The sequence below is a fragment of the Calonectris borealis genome, chromosome 26 (genome assembly GCF_964195595.1).
Source record: "Calonectris borealis chromosome 26, bCalBor7.hap1.2, whole genome shotgun sequence".
NCBI lineage: Eukaryota > Metazoa > Chordata > Aves > Procellariiformes > Procellariidae > Calonectris > Calonectris borealis.
The window spans coordinates 6,475,273-6,498,629 of record NC_134337.1 but is presented as its reverse complement, the minus strand read 5'-3'; the positions used below and the strand labels follow the sequence as shown (position 1 = coordinate 6,498,629).

At 39.8% G+C, this 23,357-nt stretch overlaps 2 protein-coding genes across 3 annotated transcripts in view; both read right to left on the bottom strand.

Annotated features, from left to right (window-relative positions):
* Positions 1-1,748: 1,748 nt before the first annotated feature.
* On the bottom strand, positions 1,749-15,101 carry LOC142093281 (membrane cofactor protein-like). 2 transcript variants are annotated; one of them, XM_075174307.1, is made up of 12 exons: positions 14,673-14,859; positions 13,374-13,565; positions 13,068-13,164; positions 12,273-12,358; positions 11,662-11,868; positions 10,695-10,877; positions 9,503-9,691; positions 8,691-8,882; positions 8,332-8,358; positions 7,561-7,627; positions 5,604-5,709; positions 1,749-3,715 (listed from the first exon to the last, which is right to left on the bottom strand). In XM_075174307.1, the coding sequence occupies exons 1-11, from the start codon at positions 14,842-14,844 to the stop codon at positions 5,619-5,621; spliced, it is 1,503 nt and encodes a 500-aa protein (XP_075030408.1). In that variant the 5' UTR covers positions 14,845-14,859; the 3' UTR covers positions 1,749-3,715; positions 5,604-5,618. The 2 variants fall into 2 exon arrangements, with proteins under 2 accessions (XP_075030408.1, XP_075030409.1); XM_075174308.1 differs by lacking the exon at positions 5,604-5,709 and having other exon boundaries at positions 14,673-15,101.
* A 414-nt stretch (positions 15,102-15,515) lies between these two features.
* CR1 (complement C3b/C4b receptor 1 (Knops blood group)) overlaps positions 15,516-23,357 on the bottom strand; it is a 75,577-nt gene continuing 67,735 nt past the window's right edge. The window contains exons 93-104 of the mRNA XM_075173980.1: positions 23,046-23,145; positions 22,469-22,554; positions 21,535-21,714; positions 21,061-21,108; positions 20,738-20,920; positions 19,605-19,787; positions 19,117-19,299; positions 17,294-17,473; positions 17,030-17,059; positions 16,790-16,865; positions 16,433-16,517; positions 15,516-15,722 (exon numbers count right to left, since the gene is read on the bottom strand). Coding sequence (XP_075030081.1) covers positions 16,436-16,517; positions 16,790-16,865; positions 17,030-17,059; positions 17,294-17,473; positions 19,117-19,299; positions 19,605-19,787; positions 20,738-20,920; positions 21,061-21,108; positions 21,535-21,714; positions 22,469-22,554; positions 23,046-23,145 — 1,331 coding nt within the window. The 3' untranslated portion in view covers positions 15,516-15,722; positions 16,433-16,435. The remainder of the gene's footprint in view (positions 15,723-16,432; positions 16,518-16,789; positions 16,866-17,029; positions 17,060-17,293; positions 17,474-19,116; positions 19,300-19,604; positions 19,788-20,737; positions 20,921-21,060; positions 21,109-21,534; positions 21,715-22,468; positions 22,555-23,045; positions 23,146-23,357) is intronic.

Here is a 23,357-nt window from a genome sequence, read left to right as displayed (position 1 = left end):
TTATACACAGAAAAGACGATCGCTGTGTGGATGAAGCATTTGATCAGACCACTGAATAGTCGTCTTTAAAGAATGCATAGCTGTCATCTACAAGAGGATTCTTCTCTGAGCCAGGAAAACGTCTCTTACACAGGCTGACCGATTTCTCTTGGTGTTCAGAGTCTCAGTTTTTGTCTAGCACCATTTGAAATCGGTTATGATGTAGGGGGAAAAGCAACAGTAATGGAAAACTTCATTCCCCCGCCCCCAAAGTCCTTATAAATAAACACCATCAAAAGCATGATCTTGCTTCACAAACACGTATGGTATGCTCTTCTGTTCTCTGACCTGAAGTTACACCTACAGGCTGAACATCCTGCACAAAAGGAGGACAGCCAGCATCACGTTCAACTAGGAGGGATGCTTAAAGAGAAAGCGAAGCATCTGTTCAAACACGTAACTAAGATTCTTCAACTCAAGCAAGCCAGGGCCCATGTGTGAGAGCACAGCCACCTAACCTTCTGACCAGTTATATTCCATGTGCTATTTGTTTGCCTTAACCTGTTATTTACTCAGATTTTTTTTTTTCTTTTAAATAAAATTGTGTGCTACTTGGTATTGGGCTCTGTCTCAGGTAGACAGATTACATGTTTCCCTGCTGGACAATATCCAATTGCTGCAAGTCTCTTCATTTCAGTCCCCAGCTCCATTTTCACCACCCCCTATGAACCATGCTCAAAAGTGAGCATTTACACTGACTTTAAGTGTAACACTGAGAAGCCTACCAACCACTGACACTTCACACAACATAACATTAAACTAGGTAATACTGTACTTATGTTTTGTTACTCCCACTGTGAGAACATGGCTTGTTTTACCAGTAGATGGCAACAACACATTTTTATTACATTCAGCCTTTTTCTTAGCACAAAGTTCATGTGTTCATGACTCTTAATTATCAGTTCCAGATTCTAGAATGAAATAATTCATGTGGGACTGAGTTTTAGAAAAATGGTGCAGAATTCATGACAACTGGGACAAATTAATTTGTAGTGTTTAAGTCAAATTTCCTAGTAGCTGCCTATCCCATCAATGCTCACTGCAATCCCAAAACTTCATAGATTGTAAAGCTCTGTAGTTTACATACTGTCATCATTTGCAGTCCACACCAACTGATTGAGTATCACAACCACAAATTAAAAAAATATGGCATATTAGTTATTTTTCTATTTCACCCTCTGAAAGGCTTCATTCTATAAGGCAGCTGACTCCACACATTTCCTCACAAAGAAAATTAAGTACATTTTGAGTGTGAACCTCATACAATTAAAAATAATCACATTCTACTTAACATTTTACTTAAAAACGCCTAAGCTATATTCCCTAAGGATTACATCTGTCACATATGGACAAAAGTGCCAGAACACACTCTGGGCTTTGCTCTTGACTTGGTGTTACATCAGAACAGCCACATGATAATCTGCCTCTTCTCCATCAAGTTTTTACCAATGTTTTCAGGAGTGAACACTGTAAGGTTTTGGAGGTTCTCCGAAATTCTCTGCACTTTCAAAAGAAAACCAAAAGACTACGAGACTGCGTAGCAAATTAAAACACATTCTCCACGCTACCATTAAGTAATTCTGTGCACAAACTGCAAACTTCGATCTCAACAGTTACTACCTAATGCAAGTTTGGTACATGAAAAATCATCTTAACAATAATGGGAAAGTAGCTGCTTACCACATGACGAATGAAAGACAAACACTTACTGCTAAATAATTTAACATTTTTATTTGTAATATTACAAGTCATCACTAGTCTTTACATCCGGAAAAAAGTGTAAAAATAAGGCCATTTTTTACAGGTATTTCACTTTAGCATTAAGTGCATTTCAGCATATTGTAAAACATTGAAGATGCCATAAATAATCAAGCTAGCTAGTGACCAACACACTCAATTCCCAGTATATTATCACAGTCTTTACAAACAATTATCAAACTAGGTATCAGCTAGGCAATGAACAGCAAGTCATTCTACGTAGCCAAACCCCCTTTTTAATAACCAGAGACTACTATGAACTCTGACAATACAACTGCTGGGATTGTCCCCAAAAGCCCCAATAAAGCCCTAAATAGTTCTATGTTATTCAACAATCTGTTCACAACAGTGGAGAGTAGTACCAATCCACCAGACAAGCAAAAATGGATTAAATGCTGCCTCACCCATCTGAAGTGAGGCAATTTGGTTTTTCTGCAAAAATTGGTTCTTATAAGCTGCCTGTATGTTGATAGCAAGCTCAGAGATTCACAAAGCCAAAACCTGTCCTAATTAAGCTTCTGGTTTTAATAAGGAATTAGAAATAGCAAGTATGCATTTAAAGTAACAGCTATCAATGTCCATCCAAGTCTCAATTCATGGCAAATGCTGTGATGGGAGCTCCTGGAGTCACAGTCTTGACTCAAAGACTTCATGAAGCAAGCAGCTATCTAAAAAGAGACCACATCTACCGCCAGTGCCAGCATACCCATTCCTTCACTCCCGCAACTAAGCTGGTTTGGTCTTCCTTTAACATGAAAAGAGAAGGGAGTCAGACAGGGAAAGGCTTCTGTTTCTCAACAGGTATCTGATGCTAAATCTAGCATTACAGAGCTAGATTTAGCATCGTAATCCGTATACATAGATTTGAAATGCTACATGTGGAATATATGATTTCAAATAAAAAAAAAGCAAGGAAGCTAGATCCATACGGCACCCTTTCTATCCTGAAAAGCAATACAATTATCTCTGAAACTGACATCAAGGCTCAAAAAAAATCAAGCATCCTAAGGAACTTACATTGTGCTCCTGATAGGAGATGGCTACCAATGATTTCTCAGCAGTTCCTTTAATTAGGTACCTTCTGTCAATAGGCCAACGAATTCAAAGGGGATACCTTTGCTATAGAAACCCTCAGTTTTCCATTCCAACAAATCCACTGTAGTCTTTCTGGGACTGTATCAAAGAGCCAGAAATAGATATGGCTTTGTCCTGCTTAAAGGCAATGGAAAAGCTATAAAACTCTGATTTAAAGGCACATTTTAATTAATTAGATATACAGAAACCAACTTTGGCAAACAAAGAGGTAGTGTATATAAGATCTAAACTGTGATAGTTTCAAAAAGAGATAGCCTTAAATGGCACCAATCTCCTAAAGAAATTAATAATAAAACATTTCAGAATACAAGAGACAACATAAGCATTTATACCGCCTCAATCGCAAAAATGAACAAGCACCACATTTGGCTTTTAGTGAGCAGAACTAATACTGGATAGTCTTCTGTAAGAAAGAAGTAGCACTGAAGGCAGCAGGCGGCAGCAGCTGGTACTACGACAGTGATACGTCCAGTACTCCCGCCGACACAGACACTCTTGCATGCTACAGGTATGTGCCTTTAAGACCATTTCACATAGACAGAAAAGACAATATGAGTGGCCCATAAGGAAAAGCAGAGAGATATATATAGATATGTATATAGATATGTATTTTCTTTTTACCCTATTAATGATCTCCTACTACAGTTAATCAGTGGTGTAAGACATAGTACAAGATATTCATCTACAGAAACTCAATGCAAGTGCAATCATCTTCCATTTCTGATAGGTACATTCAACTGCAAATTCCCTCCCACTCCCAAAAAAGGTCATTCATGCTTTACAGATCTTATATTCGGCAGTATATGGAGTGCTGTCACGTTTCCTACAAACAAAAAAACAAGTCAAATCAGAGATTTTTACATTTAAATAGTTTTTACATTTATTCTGAAAGCACATCCTTAGTTTTATCATTAAATCAACAGGTAAAGTCATGAAACTAAATCATTATTTGTCCTCTTCTTACTAGGCAACTGCTAGACTGAGGAGATTTTTGCTTCATTTCACCCACTAGGCTACTAAGAATGACCCATGGAGTAGAAGAGCATTTGATCCAAATGGATCATTTCAAGTGACGAGCGGACCATGCCTGAGTATTATCAAAAACTGAAAACCGACAGAACAGTTACAGGATTCCCAATTGATTTGGAGACTACATCAGGAGCATCCCTTATAATTTATTTTAAATACAGTATGTTGTTTAGTACGTATTTTGATTTTGTAGTCCGCTAACAGCAAATTTACAATACTTAAACATATGAGGATTAAAATTCATAATTACATCCATATATATATATTTTCAAGTTCTTGAATAACTCCTGTTTTGCTTTACAGAAAAAAAAACATACCAAACTTCTGCACTATTACTCTAGGTCTCTAAGGAGTTCTAGATACAGTAAGAAAAAGCAGGGGTTAATAGTGTGTATACATACCAGACCACTAATTTCTCTTATTATTGTCATGTGCAAAAGGTAAGATTGGACACAAGAACTCCTGATTCCTTTTTTTCCTCTCTCCAAAAATAAGCCCAACTAACCCAGAAAACTAATCCTATCTCAATTAGAAACATCTTACTTCAGAGGTAAGGATGATAATCCTTAATTCATACATCATTTTGGAAGAAACTCCAAGTTTAATTTTCATATATGCCATCTCAAACTTTCACAAATATTGAAAAGTCACTTGTTCTTAAAAAGTAAATAAAATCAAGACTATGTATTTGAAAAGACCTTTGCATTAAGTTAGAATAAGAGACATAACATTTCAACCATTACCTTCTCAGAATTTGTACAACGGAGAAAAGTGACACAAATGAAGATACTAGTTTACAAAAGTATTTGTAGTGCAAACTAACTGTTAAGGTAGTAATGACAAAATACTGACAAGGAACAGTCAAACTAAGCTGTCCTGTCTTAAATCTGTTCTGTTGTAACCAGGTTTGAAGAGTCACGTTTTTGAAAGAGCCAATTTGACCCTACACAAGTTCAGGAACAATCGTAACTATCATCAAATACATCTGACTACAAGACTAAGTGTTAGTATAAAATACAGGAGAGGAAATCAGTTCCAAACAAGCAACTATACTTTGAGCCTTTTTAGGGCTACAGAACTCTGAATTTGAAAAAGAAATCACCTTTTTATAAAAAGGTTTAGAAAGAAGAACTTGTTTGCACCTTCATTTATTTTATTTTTCTTCTAGAAAGCTGAAAACACAGATGAATCAGTAACGCTGAGACACACATAATCTGGTTTTCTCTGAAGGGATGCACACTACCTTTATAATTCTAGTGTCTGTGTAATGCAGCTCCAACAGCCTTCTAATTATAGGGTATTACACTATTGGCTAACAAAAGTAACACACCACTGGAATCCATTTCACATTACTGAAACAGGTGCAAACATTCTACTGAGTCTGTATGTAGTTTCTATCTTACAGAAAAATATGTTACTCATTCTTTAAAGACAACCCAAAACTAAGATACGTGATATGCAATCACTGGAAGCTATCATATACGATACTGAATTATAATTCTTTATGTAATATATCCTATTCTCCCCAAATGAATGAATGGTTATTACAGTCTTTCCTACAGGAAACTGAGGTTCACAGCTAGCTAGATTCCACACTTCTCCTGAAATTTTAAGTAAACCATAATAAAAAAAAGACACTTAAGCTTCATTGTAGAAGTCCAAATTAAGTGGAAAGTGTATACCTTTTTAAGATTCAATTAATTCATTTGTGCAGTTTCTTCCATCTCAGCTGGTACATTAGTTTTTAAAATACATGTTTCCTTGTAACTCTCATCAACTGTATACGAGCTGAACAGCAGAAGGGGAAAAAGGTCTAATTGAATGTCCTATAAAACTGGCAGATTAAACACACAAGAAAGAGAGGGCAAGAAAAGATTTTTGCTGTAATTTGAAGACTACAACCCAGCCAGTATGAAGTACCGGAAGCACAACAGTTCACAAAGGCTCAGCTACATCAGGAACCCAGAAAACTAAATAGGGAGATCTAGGTCTTAATAAAAGGAGATTAAATCAGGGTTTTCAGACAAGAAAGAGGTTTAATAGTCAGATGCTCACAGCGAGGAAGCTTAAGGAAAGCACTGGGTGCAATAAGTCTTTTCATCTTGTAAAATTTTCAGGAATATAACACACTAATTTTTTATGATCTTGCTTTAGATCCCTCCTCCTTTCTACATCCTGGGAAGTCTCTCCACAGATGAAGGCAGAAAGTGCTGCCCTAATACTATTAACTCCCATTGTACTCTTATTTGGACCATCCAGATTGCAGATTATCCAAGTCACAAATGAAAAGCAATTGCTCAAAAGCACTGAATTACTTAGCAGCACACAGGTACAGAGCCACTCTGCTTACAGGGCCAACTCTGGCCCTTGTAACGATACTGTACTGCCTATATGGAAGATACTAAGGCTAAAACCTCACTGGATATAAGCTAGCTTCAGGGTTCTCCCAAATAGTACTGTGTGTACTTCATTACAAATATGAACCGCAGGAGTATTTCCTCTGGTTTGCTTTATTTATAGCATCCCTTCCTTTGCTTCACATACCCCAGATAAGTTCCAACAGATTTTGTTAAAAGGTAAGTCAGTTTTGATGAGATGCTTATCATAACATTCTATGTGTACCACCTAACTTGCTCTGAATTTTCAGTATTTTGCGTGTTACAAACTATTTCTCCAACAAAACAGGCTTTTTTCAAGAAGATAAAGTAAGTCATCACTGCAAGAAGCAATGCACAAAGCAGCATTTACATCTCCTGCCACCTCTCCATGAAAAAGCATACATAACAATCAGTTGTTTTGAAGATAAAGTTCAAAAGGTCCTACATGTCTCATTAAAAACAAAAGAACACTACTACTTATGCATCTAATATTTTACAGTTGATTTTGCAAGTCTTTAACATAGGAACACCAATCATTGCTGCTGCAGGAGAAAAAACTGAAGTGGATCCACACATTAAACATTCTAGTAGCAAAGCTGACTCTCTGCTTTTTCAAACAGCATAGGAACACCAGTTTAGGTCAATTTTTTTTTCATGTTTTTCTTGTAACTAAGCCCATATTACTTTATTCAAGGTGCTTCTGGTCCAAAACACAAAACACAGTAGTTCTCCAGTTACCCTCCACTACCATTGGTACATCTCATGTAGAAGCGAGGAAACTCCTTAGTTCACCTCCAAGGCTTCCAAGTTCACGTAAACCACTCGACTCTTACAGCCTTGTGAGACCTCGTGATGCCAGAGGGTATCCAAGCAATAAAATAACACAAGCCCACACAAGCCAATACTACCACTGGTTTTAAGAGGTAAACTGACATATTTTGGAGGAGATGCAAACAGTACTTTCCTCGGCAAGTGTACCTATGCCAAATACAAGCTTAAAAACAGGGTTTTTCCTTCCTTGAAATTAGCGCAAGTGTTAATTAGCAGCTTATCTGAATAGCAGATACAAAACCAAAGTCAAATATATTGTTAGGCACTTCAGCTTCCCATCAGCTGCTGTGATAAGCTCACATATAGTCATCAGGCATTTGAAAAAGAAAGGGCAGATAAAGCTCAAGAAACTTACATACATGTTAGCACTGCTTTTGCTCAGTCATTTAGAAATTTGCAATAATAATAATAAAAAAGTAGGCTTACTCACCCATTTTGTGAAAAGAATTTCTTATAGACCCAGAAGGCTGCCAGGAACACCACAATTGCCACAATCACTTTAAGAAGAATTAAAAAAAGCCTTAGAGTGATAAAGATCATCTCTAGCTCACAAAAAAGCTTCAAAAATTTTTAGCAGAAATAGCACTGTCTTCATCCACAGTCCTACACAACCCCTCCCCCCCAAAAAAAACCCTTAAAATTTGCATGCTTATTTCACAAATATGTATCTGATGCTTTACTCAAGACTCTTCAAGACAGGTCAGCTCAAGAACAGTGACCACCAAGACAGCAAAACCCCACCAGCTCAGTAGCATTAAAACAGATATGTCAACATCCTAACATTACTTTTTACAACAAATTTGTAAGAAAGTGGTAGGCCTACAAGAGTGGGTAACAAATGCAAGGACAGAAGATGGACTAAGCACTTTTGTTCACTGGCACAGTTATTTATTCACACTTCCAGTAAACCCAAGCTCTGAAGAGTTTATGAAAGTGACTAAGTTGTGGAAGACTGCCTTTGAAATCTGTTGCCTCACATACGTGAAGAAATACACATTTTACATGAAATTGATCTATAATTGCCAAGTAATCTTTTCTTGAACTATGCAGCTTTAGAAGCAGTCAAGCATTTTTAAAATAACCGAAACTCTAAAATCATGTTATATTACTGCAGTCACATGTGATGACCAAAGTACCAATTCCACATTAAAAAAAAATACAATCCACATCATATCTTGTTCAGGTTTTATAGGATACTTACCACAGATGATGGCCGTAATATACGCACCTAAAAACAGAGTGAATCAGTATCACAAGAGGAACACATGTGCTTCTTATTCGAACGTTATGATAAATATAGTCACAAAGTTATTTCAAAATAGATCAAGCACTTCTGTCAACACAATCTTTGCAGCAGGACAGTTTATATCATAAGTTATTTAACTTAAAATGTTCCTATTTTTAAATTGATTTTACCAAAACCTATTTTTCTTATGTCAAAATAAAGAAGGAAGTTTGCATTAAATGATTTCTCCTGAATACAAGAGAATGTCCCCAAGAAGTAAAGTTTCTGTTACACATATTTTCATTCTAGTGGAAATTCTTGCAGTTCATACTTACTTAACTGGCAAGTTGGCACTCCAGGAATCCATTTGTTTTCTCCAATATACTGAATACGGGCTTCACCATGTAATGTGTAGCCTGCATAACATTCAATCGTAATAAAATCCCCGACAGAATATGAATGTTTTTGTCCATCAATTACTCTACCGTAATTTATGTCTGGAGTGTTACCAGAACTTTTAGGCTCACCTGGATAGGGGGGTGGGGGAGACGGGAAGAGAAAAGGAAATAAAGTCCAAGAACACAGTTGGTACATGAAGCAGATTCAAGAAATTGCCATCAAATAGTCCCTACATTTGTGTAAATATCAGAAGCTCAGTCAATCCTTAAGACATTTTATACGCAAAGGTTTCCTGCTTCCTAGAGGCTGCAGGTACTTCTGCTGATGGGCATGCTTCAGACACATTAACAGAAACGCACGTCTCAGCTTCATTAGGACAAACAGTTGCATCAAAGTGATGACAACCTCTGTTTGTGTTATAACAAACGATCACACAGTGCAAAGTGAGGCGAGAGTAAAGTCTGCCATCATCAAAGGAAGAACCTTCAGAAAACACTCCCAGAAAAGATCTTTCACACCGGCTTTTGAACTTTCCATAAACAAAACTAAGACTGGACTAGGACTCCAACTCCACCGAAAACTTTCCTCAGTCGCCGAAACTCCACCCATGACACTCACAACCCTGCTAACACAACCTGTTGGTGCCCTGCTGACAGACGTCTGACTTTCAGGGTCTGCACATTACTACATCAGACCTTTGGAACTTGTCACTCTGCTCTTGATTTTACCAACTATAAGTTTTACTCACATGCACAGTTTTGTAAAGAACTCCACGTATTCTGTCCTTGACAAGTTACTGCCATCTCTTCAGCGCCATCAGGAAAAGTACAATGAGCGTTGCACTTTATCTGAACAGACTCTCCTCCTTCATACACAGATTTCGCTGGAATCACTACTCCATGTGTGATCTTTGGGGCACCACATACACCTTCAGTAACTAATACATGAATTTAAAACTAAGTTTAGTGATAATAAACTTTAAATATTTCGTAACTCATTAACTCACCCCACAAATATACATTGCCTTTGTACACGAAAAATAGATCAGCATATCTGATTAGTTTAACTTCACCACAATTTTAAGTATAAATGTTCCCTTTAGAAGACTTAAAAGAAACATCACTGTAGGTATTCATTAAGGTAATATGATCTTACGATGTGGAAGTTAAGAAATTCCTATTTGTTGGTTAATTATTTTTGTAAGCTCTAGAATAATTTCCAGCTGTGTTATCAGACTCATTCATTACAGAACACCCAAATATATTCTTTGCAGAAGTGGTTCTCATTCTTGGGCATTCGTTATTAGAGTATGCATGTAAAAAATTCTCTCACTGTACTCTACAACAACATTCCCTCTCCCTCTAGCACAAAGAGGAAGGAGAAAGGTTACAGAAAGACCTCTGCAATGTCCCCAGCTCTGGAAATTAGTCCCGACTTAATAATTTGCCTGGTCAAAATCTAACAACATACTACACACCATACAAGATGCCTGGAAAGAGCTGAAGAGCTGCATAAGAGAACACAGACACGTAATGATTTTGATTACTCTAGAAGGACACTATAGGTTTCCTCATTGTGCATACTCCTAGTTCTTCCTAGGATTCAGAAGAATCAGAATTCAGAAACACATCTTTTCTCCTGTATTTATGCATGAAATCACTAGAACAAACACCATGATGTTATTACGATGCAGCAGCATCACAGGACGTCCACACCACAACTTCTATACACGTCTGTAACTCAACTCCCTCTCATCCGAAAACTCTTTGGAGTTAAAAGTCACTCGAACACCTAAAATGGTTGCCCACAGATGAGGCTCTATGACAACTTCCTTAGCTTCTGATTTCCAACTACAATGTTATGCTTTTAAATTTTAGCTAAGACAGACTTACAACATTCTCAACATACAAGAGAAGTTGGATTCTTATTTAAAGGCTTACTTTTTTCACAGGTTGGTTTTGGAGGAGACCAGGTGTTGTTTTCTCCACAGGTAATTACCTCCGGTCCGATCATGAAATAGCCAGGATTACACTCAAACACGACTGAGTCCCTATAGCTATAGGAAGGTCCAAATCCAGTTTTTTTTTTTCCATTTTCAACTTTCGGGTTATCACATTTGACCACTGAAATAGGTAAAAGAAAAAGAGCTCTGAAACATTTGTTAACAGTACCTTTGCAACAGACACAGCATCCTTTTGCTACCTATAAGTTTCCTTATTTAATTCCTCAAATTGTTTTGGAGGGGCTTTGTAAAAAGATTATTCTCTTGAAGGTGGACAAGGTCCTTGCTTTAAGCTATTGAGTTGTAGCGGTACACAGTCAAATAAGAAATTGTAATAATTGAGACAATCACGTTCCACTTCCAAAAGACATAGTCCTGTAGAGTGGCAGAATTTCAGAAAACAAAGTGATATTGATTAGGGTTCAAATGACAATATGCAAGCATCTGCTATTTCTCCCTACGTCTGCAAAGCAAGACTTTGTGCTTGCTGGGCTTTGCATTTATTTCTGCACTTGCATAGTATCTGTGTTTAGAAAAAGAGTTCTTCCTCACCATTTTGCTACTCATAATCTAGCTTTCACATGCTTGCACTTTATGCAATTTTTCTTCAGCTACCCAGGCTTTATGGTCTCTCAGTTCCTTCACTTTGTCTTTGTCACTTCTACCAACAGCGTGCTCATACATGTATTTTTAAAGTTTTAACTTAAATTTTAGTCATATTCTGTTAAATAATCAATCAATATCCACAATGCCATTGATCCACGGGAACTGTATCATATTTAGTTTCTTCTTTTCTATAGGGAAGTGCATTCCCGACCCCCAACCCCTTCCAAAAAAGGGACAGATATTGAAGTTTTGGAGTCACATAGGCTATAATAAAGAAGTATATTAAAAATCTCAACAACCTCTACATTGTGGAGGTGGTTCACTCCAAACTCCATTTAACTGTGCATCATATGTGCAGAAAATAGTAGGTGGGCCAATCAGCGAGAAGGGATCCGCGCCTTTTGGTACATCATCACACGTATAGGTTACTGATGTTTGATAAACATAGCTAGCTGCTTCAGTGTAGTGCCCATTGGCTATGCTTGGAGGTGATTCACAAGGAATTCCTAGAAATAAATCACACAAATTAGTCGACAGAATTTTGCCGTTACCTTGTTCATCTCAGAAATAGTGAGCCTTGATTTTCAAGTAATTTCATTTAAAATCTGACATATAGCTATTTCTAAGACAAGCTACAGTTCTAAGTGAGAGTTACTGATGGTCATTTATTACAGGGAGTCTCAATTTCAAGAAGAGGCTGACTTTGACTAATGTGAGCCAATTACCACAATAACTGGTATTTTTCAGTGGTCATTCCTCAGGCACATGCCAAGTAGTTCCAAAAAAATAAAAATAAAAATCAGTCCTATTTTACCATCATTTCTTATACTGGAAAGTTTATGGCACAGCTGTTTTTAAATGAACTACCACCATCTGAATATAAACTTAAACATGGTAGTAATTTACTTACTATCACAGAAAGGAAGATCTCTATTCCAGCCAACCCCTTTATTCTTGATTACACAGGAAATTTCATCAGTTCCATGTAATCTGAATCTAGACAGGTAAAAATTTTTAAAGAGGTGAAACTTAAGAAATCTCTCATTTCTCCAACAAGCACCTAGAAACTTTGTTTATATAATTCTGTTCTGTGATTGCGGGGACATAACATACCAAGTTTTTGTTGTAATGAGAATAGTATCTTAATTTTTTTTTTATTTTGCTAACAGTCTCACCTTTGAAAACAAAAGAGAGACAAATGAGATATCACTAAAGGAACTGATGGAAGTCTCACCATTTTAAGATATGTACCCTCTAATACTAATGCCCTAAAGTTACTAATACTAAGGAAATAAGCTGTTAAAAGGAAAGGGAGGAAAAAACCCTGCCAGAGGTTACTGCTTTCGACTTAATTTGCTATACACAGACAAGTGGCCATTATTCAATATAATAATGAAGGGTGATGAATATATATATTTATTCCCTCTGTCACAAGAGCATTAAAAGAAATCATTAGAGGTAACACTTTAGTTTTCACTCTGCAGAATCTCACTAAAAAGCTTAAGCCTCGGTTGACGCAAACAGCAAGCAAAACCAGGGAATCAAATCAAATTTAACTGTAATTTCATTTGCTCCAGGTAGAATTCAGGAGACATTTCAAGTCAGAAGTGGAACGGAACGTGCGTAAAAAAATTTGGGTTTGGTTCAAATCTGGTGTAAACAGAAAAAAATGAAAAAGGATTCATTAAGTCACCAAAACACTTACCCTCCTTCACAAGAAAAAGTAGCTTTTGAACCAAAGGTAAGATCTGTCACATTAATAAAACCATGTTCTAATTCTCCTGGATGGTTACATTTTCTCTCTAAGGGGAGTGAGAAAGAAAAGAAAAAAAAAATCTACATCTTTGTAGTTATATACAAAGACTAAGTCTTTGGCATATACTGCTCTTAGCATCATTAGCATTTGTCAAGCTTCTTTTAAAATATTACAGAATACTAATTTTCACTTGAAAAACAACTATAATTGTTAAATATCAAGAGGAAAAAGCAAAAGAGCTCATGCACACATTACCTGTACAAAACTGCTCTGTGGGTGTCCACTGTAAGTCTTCACCACATGTACGATTTAATGATTTTCCAGGGATTCGCATATACCCCGGCCGGCAGATGTACGACACACTGGTTCCAACAGGAAAGCTCTTCATTGAGCTGAAACTCTCCAGGAGCTCCGCATATTGCAGCCTTTCTGGAGGCATACACGTGCCTGTCAGAGTAAAAGGAAGGAAAAAGCAATACACAATCTTGTCAAAAAGAAGAGTTACAAGTTGAGGCATGATGGCATAGAAGCCAGGCTAATTCAGCAGGTTTTAAGGATTCATCAGTAAATCAAAGAGGTGACATTCTTAAGAACCAGAGCTATCTGTGTATTTAACTAGGTTTCAATTTTTTAATTTATATTTTAATTGCATCCAATGTCCAAGCCTACACTAGTACAGGTACTTATTAATTGTTTTCTCAAGTTCTTCTTCAGAATTCTATCCAGACAATGCATTTCCTTCCAATTCATATTTTTTGTCTGTTTGCCTTATTCTTGTAGTTAAATACATGACTTAATTCACTGTATACCCATCTGCAGTAAAATGCCTGTTTAGCTTGCTGCAGGAAAAACAAACAAATCACATAGTTAATTTCCTTTCCCAAGGCAAAAGGCCAGGCAGATCATAAAGGGGAGTTTAAAACCAGCTACACAACCCAAGAGACCTACAGACCCAGGGACATTTTGAGGTGCAGTTAATGCTGAAGTCGTGAAACTCCTCAGAGGAGTTTCAGAGGACTCAGAAAAACACATTCAAGACCTTGCAACCCAGACACAACTGTCAGATCCACCCAGTCTTTGCAAGACTTACACACGACAGAGGCCATCAACTCTTTGATGATACCTATTAATTTCTTTTCCAATCTATTTATACCATTGTTTAGAGATTTACCAAACCATAGAAGAAATTTAAGCCTCAAACTCGGGGTCAGAACCAGCCTCCATTAGCACCAAAGCCAGCGCGCCTACTTTTGCAACACAAGCTTTCTTTCACCTTTTCGCCTCAAACCTCACCGAAGCCGCCCAGAAAGATCGCTGTTTCCGCCACCGCCTAAAGCCGTTCCCTTCTCCCTCCACACCGCCCCCCCGAGCGGCCCAGCAGGCCCCGGGAGACCCCCCCTCGGGGCCAGGGGAGGGCAGGACGAGCTCTTTCCCTCCTCCCGGTTGCTCTCGGGGACGGGAGGACGCAGGGGCTCGGCGTGCCCCCCCAGCCCCTCAGCTCGCCCCCCACCCAGGCCGCTTCCCCGCCGTGGCGGGCGAGCGCCCGTTCCTCACCCTGAGCCCGTGTTCCACCGAGCCACGACAGCGCCAGCGCCAGCAGGAGGCCCGGGCCGCGAGCGGGCGGGAAGCGCGGCGGCCCCATGACCGCGGCGGCCTGAGCAGGAGCGTCCGCTCCGCGCCCCTCACTCAGGCGGCGGCACTGACGCAGCGCGCGGCTGGGGCGCATGCGCTGTGCGCCGCCCGCCCCTTCCCTCAGCGGCGGCCACCGCCATGGCGGGGCCTTTCCGCTCCTCAGGAAGGGCGGGGCAGCGGGGAGCCCGTTACAGGGCCGAGGAGAGCGGGTGTGGGGAGAGGCCCGGGCCGAAGGAGGCCGGGCCCTTTCCTGGGCAGGTCCCCAGAGAGCCGCCCGCGTCTCCAGCAAAGAGGAAAAGCTTCAAAGCCTGTTTAGTTGCGCAGCTCCTGCGCTTTGAACGCTAACAAAGGCTAATTAAAAATAAAGGCGCCTGCGTGCCAGCCCAGGAGGAACCGCCCTCTGCAGGGCTGCTTCTCCTTTGAAAGACAAACCGCGTGTGCTGCCGGGCTGAGCAGTATTAAAAAAAAAAATAAAAGACTTACAACTCTATCTGGACGCAAAAGGAGAGACAAAGCCTGATGCAATTACTGTCCCACGTTCCGCTTTTATTAGGTGAAGCGTTCATAGAGGAACACTGCGAATAAGAAAATACAGAGCAGCGCCTACTGCTGCTGCAGATGTGAACACAGTTGCTATTAAGACAATCTTTGGTTTAACAAATTGTGACTTCTACACACGTGCAGGAATGCTTTCGTGGATCTTGCTTATCACAGGGTTTGGAAATTGAGGCGTTCTTTATTGGACGCAGCAGGACACAAGTCCCTCTGAAACAGCATCTGTACTGTGTGCAGTTTGTTAGATCCTTACAGTAATTAATGGGAGCAGAAGGAGCATTAACTGATTCTATGGTAAAGTGCCTTTTTTGCCACAGAATTGCAGTCTCAACATGAGCAAGTCTTCCATGCAACCTGCAGCCACTCTCTACGGAAAACGAGTCCAATGCCTGCTTAGCAGCAGCACGGATGCCCAGCCTAGGAAAAAGATGACATCCTGGTGTTAAAATTAGACTTTTAATGTTTTCACACTGATGTCTAGAGATTACATTATAGCTCAGGGAGGGAGGAGAGAATTTCTGGGAAATGCATTGTTTCAAAGAAGGAATTATCTAAAAACAGCCTTTACCAAAAAAAAAAAAAAAAAAAAGATCTAATGTTTACAGGTGCCAGTTTGTAGTCAAAGCTGATTATGTTCAGAGTGCTGCTAAGAGTGAAAATGAATTGTCATCTGCAATACATTCGGCATAGCAAGTAGATTCACCTGTAAGTAAAAATGGCATTGCAGCAAGACCAAAAGCAAGCAAAAAACCCCAAAGGCCCAGTTCAGTGTCCTTATCTGACTCTACTGCTGTTAAGGTAGTTTTCTAGAGAGCAAGCTCTCCCATAATCCTTACAAAACAAAAGCAACTTTATGTCAGAAGCAAGGGATAGTCTGGAAGTCTGACCTGTGGACACCATCTATTCAGATTATGGAAAAGGACACACACACATTGAGGGTGGTGTCAGAAAGAAAAATAGCGTGTTTAAAAAAACGCTACGTTTAAAACAGTCTCTTTTATTCAGCAAAAGAAAGCATCTTACCAGAAGATTGAGGGGAAAGAGTTTTCTACTTGAATTACTATATTGGAACAACCCAAATTTGCAGCTATAACTGATACTTCATGTTGAGTAATATAAATCCATACCTTCTATGGAAGACATGAACATTTCTGTTCCGTGATCTGGTTCAGAGTGGTTTGGTAACTGTAGTTTTCATATGTATCGTAATAGCTAAGTGAAAAAGAAGAAAACAGTGAACTGTATTGGTTTGTGAAAGAACACTCAGGTTGGTTTCCTCTTAGGAAGAGAGTCTTGAAATAAAACAACATAACCACACCGTCGATTCCAGGTTGCTGTGCCTTGTACAGTTTGCAAGCCTGAGCTGAAGATACAAAATTGCAGGACCCAGGCACATTCAGGCAAATATTTCACGTGTATAAAGTGTATAAAACTTGGGACTTGGCAACAAAGGACGTGAATGAACATCCAGAAGACTGTCTTACCCTTCCTTCTGCTTAGAAATGATTTTCCAGACAATGCCTGCCCCCAGGAGAAGCAGGACTCCTGCAGCCGCGACTCCTTAGAGAGAAGAGTACGTATTATTCTCACGGTGTGTTTCAAAGCATATCAGCACAAAAGACATAACGAGGCACATCTTCAAAGTAAGCAGAGGGAAACGGTGCCACTGAGGCCACTGCATAAAGCTAAAGATCTGGCCACAAAAATGTTTCTAAGCTGCTTACCTAGGCCTACTGAACCAGAGTTGTGTGATGCTGAAGGGAAGAGAAAAAGGAAAATCAGCAAACTATTCTAACAAAATACGGTGTTGCTCAACTGTAGTCAATCACTTTACCAATAAAGCTTCTACTGCTAAGGCCTATAAATACAGGATTTCTTAAAAACCACACCATTATATACTTTTTTTTTTTAATACAGAAAGACATTTGCATGTTCAAAATGCATTTGCATGTTTCTGTTTGATTTTGCTTCATTTATATTTCACTCACTCAGTTTACAGGCTGGTACAGGAGGGTCCCAGCTGAAGTCCTCTTGGCACTGAATCTGACTGATGCCTTCCAACGTGTAACCATCATCACATTCAAGAGTGATGTTAGTCCCAGAGCGATAAGTATTTGCTTTTATGGCTTTCTTAACACCTTGAACTTCTGGGAATACGCATCTGATCTCTGAAATTAGAAGTAACAAAAAAAGGACATTTAATGAGAAGGAACATAAAATACAAGAAATACAACTGTGGGTTGTTTAAGACATTGTTTTTGAATTATTTCTGAATGTAACCAGGAATTAATTCTTATTCCACAGGGTAATTCCTTTCTTTGTGGCTGCAGAAGAGGGCAGATGTCTCACTCCCACATGTGAATATTTGTACAGATCAGCTACTCCACACTGGTATGGCAGATGGAAAATCGTCTGTAGTAGGGGTACCTTGGGAGAAGCCTGCCAGAGAAAGAGATTTTTCTGATACTGGGCTACCAAAGTATTTGGAGAAGAAAGCTGTAGCAGGGAAGATTCCTGTGGGAGCTTTAGAGCCAACTGGCTATAACCCACTTGTAGTCTGTAGAAATCCCCTGCCCTTAAAAGAGATCACCAGCCGCATTATTTATCAATAACTAATTTATTAATTAATTAGCCCAGCCATCTAAGCTACTTATATCACTGTTTTCAATGTATTGAGTTAGTTGCTTCAATTTAAGTGTCTAATCACCTTTGATTAGCCCAAGAATTCTGGAGAAGGTTCTCAGTGGAGACCAAAGGGGTAACATCAACGTGTAACTTTTAACCTTTGTTTCATGTCTTTTTTTTTTTTTTATATTTATTTTTACTTTCACACGTAATAGTTACTAAGGGCACTTCAAAACCATGAGAATGTGGAATGGCAGGGAGAATTTTTCTGCTTCCTTTAAAGAGCCTCTGACTTATTTACGTAAGCATTTGGTACGTTATTTCCTCTCATTGTTATCCAAGCACGTTTCAACTCTTGAGTCACTGAGGTGGGTACAACTCCATCAAGGAAGCACGCTGTGTGGGTAATGAATTTATTCCGGTGAATGTCCAGTTTTCCGTGCAGGAATACCCACACTAGGAATCTTGTGACATTCATGAAATTGCCTTTAGTCAAGTTTGCCTAATGACTGACCTTCACAGTGAGCTACACAGAAGTGCCAAGTCACAGATATAGAGGCACTTTCCGAGAAGGGAATAGTCAGGCTCATGTGTAATCTACAAATCGTCCATCAGAGACAAATTCTCTGATATAATAATTTCCTTTGTTTCCTGTTAGTGATAACTGGGGAGTAAGAGACACAAAAAAGGAAGGAAAGGGAAGGGAAAAAGTTTCTACTCTTCTACTAAAAGTAAAAAGGTTTTAATGGAGGGAAGTTACTATACAACTCATTCATAGCAACAAGAGCAGAGATGGAAAACATGCAAGAATTAAAACTGCCTTCCAGAATTGCCTCTATCGTACTCATAACCTTCTGGCTACTAGCATGAGGTTCCCATCTTGCTTCTTTACAACAATATCATGCTCTTCCCAAGGATAACAAAGAGTAGATAAATTCATAATTAACAGATCAACACTGCCTAGCTATGATATAAAAGTGGTTCCCACGCAAAATAAGAAGACGGAATTCAGTGTTAGCTGCAGAAGATTTTACTGCTTAGATTTTGGCCCATGTATCTCTCTGAAGATTCAATTTTTTCCCAATGTAAAATGTGTGTATCAGCATGGCTGCATGTCTCCTCAGCCCAGTTCTGGTTCTGCCACCATGAATTCCAAACAACGTGAGCAAACTAAGCACAAACACACCTTCGCACCGAGGAGGAGGCTGGCTCCAGGTTCCTGACACCGTGCAGCTGATGAAAGCATTCCCAACGAGTGAATAACCAGGACTGCAGCTGTAGGATACAGATGCTCCGTAGAAAAAAGTGTCAGAGATGTTGCCTTTGAGCTTCCCGTGGGTGATGTTTGGAGGATGGAAACACTTCACAACTGGAAAGTCAGGGAGAGACAAACGACAGTGTTGGCATGAGGATCCTGATGGACTGGCAGAGAGTAGCTAAGGCACCGTACCTTTGCAGCCTTGATTGTTCCCTTTTAATTTCTTCACCTAGGCTCAACAAATTTTTTTGTAACCCTGTAACTCCATCAGGCTTTAGAAATGGCTATAAACTTGATTTTGTTCTTATCACATATTCTGTAGTAAAGGACTCAGATTTAGTCCTTATACAAACCTTTCCCTAAGGCAAGTCATGTTGAATGTCCTTTCTTCTTAGCTCTCTGCAACAAAAACACACCTTGACAGATGGGAGGAGGATGGCTCCAGGCTCCAGATTGTGTGCAATAAATGGATGCTGCCCCAATGAGAGAGAAGCCGGGCTCACACATGTAGCTTACAGATGTTCCAGGAGTGAAAAAATCTTTTGCTGGGCCATTGTGAGACCCGTGGGTGATATCTGCAGGCTTGGAACAGTGCAGCACTAAAAAGAGAGAAGTGCAGATCAAAACAGAGCTCATACAGGCAAGAGGAGAAACTTTTGAGCTCCTGCAGATGGCTGTATGCTCACTCCCGCAGCATTGAATCCAACACACAGAGCCAGCCCTGCCCAGCCCTCTGCACTTGCTTCACCCCAAATCATCTATAAAGCATATAGCATCACACATATTTCTTCTTACACAAAGGAACATTGTACAGCATCATTTTTCCTGGTATATCAGATAAGAAGACTGATTAGTTCATATCTATAATGGGAGTTCCACATTTGTAAGACCATCTTATTACAACATCCATACAGGTTCCTTGTGGCTGGCGAAACTGGCCTAAGCTCATGTTTAAGGCGTTCATGCTGAGAAACTGAGGCACCGAATAATGCAGCAATAAGAACAGGAAAAGTTAGGATAGATGGATCTTCAGATCTAAACAGTAGACTCCAGGTTCCTCTCGCCTCCTAAACATGTTGCAGCACACTACCGAGAGTGATAAGGTCAGAAAGGATAGCCATCTAAGGGCAGATAACACATGCTTTCCTCTTCCACAGATGGGGAGTGGAGGATCCCATGTGCCCCCAGGCTGCACTGGGACTTGTGGAGGTCTTTTGGGACATGAGCAGTGTTGCGTTCAATTGTAATGATGCCTCCAGGCCTATAGAGGGACTCCAATCTGATTGCTTTTCCATTCCCAACTCTTGGGCTCACAGCCAACTGTGGACAGCGAGGGTATAAAGAACCCTTTAGACCATGGAACTTGTGTGGGATACAGACCACAGAGTCCACAGAGACCTCATTCTTGGCCACAGAGACCTCATTCTTTCTTTAGTGGTGGAGTTTGTTGAAGCAACAGCTCGTTTCAGCAAGTCCTTAGTCAAATATCACTACACGTTTAACGCATTTAGAAAGTTGAGAAGATTCAGAGGAAAGAGCACAAACACACCTTCGCACTGAGGAAGGGGACGGCTCCAGACTCCATATGATGTACAACGAACAGAGTTATTCCCAATGAGGGAGAAGCCATGTTTGCAGCGGTAGTGCACAAGTGCTCCTACATCAAAAGTGTCTGAGAAATGACTGCTGTGTTCTGCGTTAGCAATGCTTGGAGGAGGCAGACACTTCACTACTGAAAGAGGAGAGGCAGAAAGTGAGAAGGTGACATTAAATTGTAAAAAAAGTGAGAACAAGAGAGTAAAAAAGTGCAATTAACCCTTTTCACTGCAAAAAGCAGGACACTTTGGATGCCTCTTCTTATAATAGACCTACCTGGCTTGATTGTGGTATCAGGATGATGATAGTGGTCTGCCACTCCATCTAGATGCAGCATTAAGAGTTTAAAAGACACATTTGGTTGAGCAAATACAATGCACAAATTTACCTTCATTTTCCATCATCCTGCCTTTCTATTTCCAGCAAAAATTACCCTCCTCTCTGGTAGTCACTGTCCTGCCATGAAGCTACCAAATTTCTCACTTTTAGGAAGCGAAGAGAACACGGATTATGGATTGCAACAAGAAGGGTGAGAGAAGAGCAAATCATGCTTATACTTACAGCATTACCCAAAACCTGGCTTATCTCCTGTGTGAGAAGAGAGGCATAAATAAAAGGAACAATTTCTGGTTTCTCCTTAAAGCAACTGGAGCAAACAGTAAAAATAAAGCCAACTTTGGCATCAGTGAGTGGCTAGGAGCAGTCAGGGAGGAATCTGCAATGCTAACAAGTCAGAGTACTGACACTTACCGTGCTCACAGACTGGTACGGGTGGATCCCAAGTTTTATCAGCTTGGCACTGGACTGTGCGATGGCCTCGCAAGGTGAAACCTTTATGGCACTTAAAGCTAACAGTATCTTTGTATGTGTAGCGATATTTAAGAACAGATACTCTCCCATTCTGGATCTGTGGGACTGGACATACCACCTCTGAAAAAGAAATTAATTATCTCAAAGAGGGAGCCATATGTATGCTGTAATTAATGCATACATAAAGTCCATCCTTAACATGCCACTGCTCAGAGGAGTTTCACAGGTAGTACTTGGAGACTCACAGAAGAATAACTTCAAGAATTGAGGGCTTTTTAGTTCCTTTAGGAACTCTAGGTTTACCACATTATTGTATATACAAACATGCTTTTGTGCCTGTAAGCAGAATAATGCAAATACATTCCAATAAATGTATTAGATGGTGTAGAAATCCATAAGCGCTGTTAGTCATTCTCCTGACTGCTTTACTACACCAAGCTCACGCCTTCCAAAGCAATTCTGTCTGAAGGAAAGACTGATTGCAATGATCAACCACTGCAAAACAGCCTTGTGGTTTGGATAACAGTACAGTATTTGGGAGATCCCAGTTCAATTTTACTCAATATCCCACTCTTCTACTGCAAGACACATTTCTTCCTTAATTTATTATTTATGTTTGTGAAACAAAAAAGACAAATCCCTGCAGGCATCTCACAATTCTTCATTCTACATAACTCTGAAAGATCAAAAGCTAGCATCTGGAAGATTTATAGAAGAAACCAAACAAGAAAACAAAACAAAACAATCCTAGAGGAATATTATGCTTAAAAAGTCTTATTCTTCAAGGCTCTATTTATTTTAAGGAAATGCCACTTTTCAATTTTAAGGGCTTAATTTGGCAATTCTGGGCCAGATCTAGTGGTGACCTACTCACTCTGACAAATGGGAAGAACACCACTCCATGAGACATCTGGTCCAAAAATCTCACATCGCCTATGAGACTGTCCAACCAGTCGGTGCCTGGAGTTACACAGAAAGAAATATCAGTTGATACCAAGCCATTCAGCTTGGATTTTGCACTCCCACTCTGACACTACCCCCAGAGGTTTCCTTCTGCAGCCTCCTGTTTCTGGCTGGTCACCGGGGTGTTTCTGTTGGTTTGACACAAGGGAATGAAGGACACCAAGTTCCTTCTTCCTAGATCCAAGATGAACAGCAATGATTCCAAATTACTCTGGGGTAGATTGGTCAGGTGCTCCTGCTGGGTGGCCATCTGAGAAGGCAGACTGAAACTGAAGTTTGCAAAGTAATCTACTGAGCACAGGCAGGGAAAAATGAGAGACTGTTCTCCCTTTCCTGAGCAGGCAACTATGGCATAACTGGAACCAAAATACAAATTCGGGCTTGCTGTGGGAGAACGGCCTGCGCAGAGGAGTGGGCTCTGAGCCTTTACTGTAATTGCCCAACACGGAGCTCAGAAATGCAGTCAGCAAAGGCAGTGTGGGACTCACCCTTCTTCACACGTGTGGCTCACGGTTGACCCAAAAAGGAGATCTGTCAGAACAACAACTCTGCCATTCTTTGGTGTTTCTGGGTATTTACATTGCTTCCCTGGGAAAGAACAAGGGTGAGTTTAAACTCCTCTCTTGCAGTTTTGTAATGCACTATGAGAAGGTATCTTAAGGATCTGTCCACATTCAGACTCCAATAAAGACGTGATTTTTAAAAGGCCAATAGCTGCCCAAACTATGTGACTAGTGAAGCCATGTATGAATCAATTTTTAAAGAATTGCTTTAAGAAACCCACAAATGTAGCTTAGACA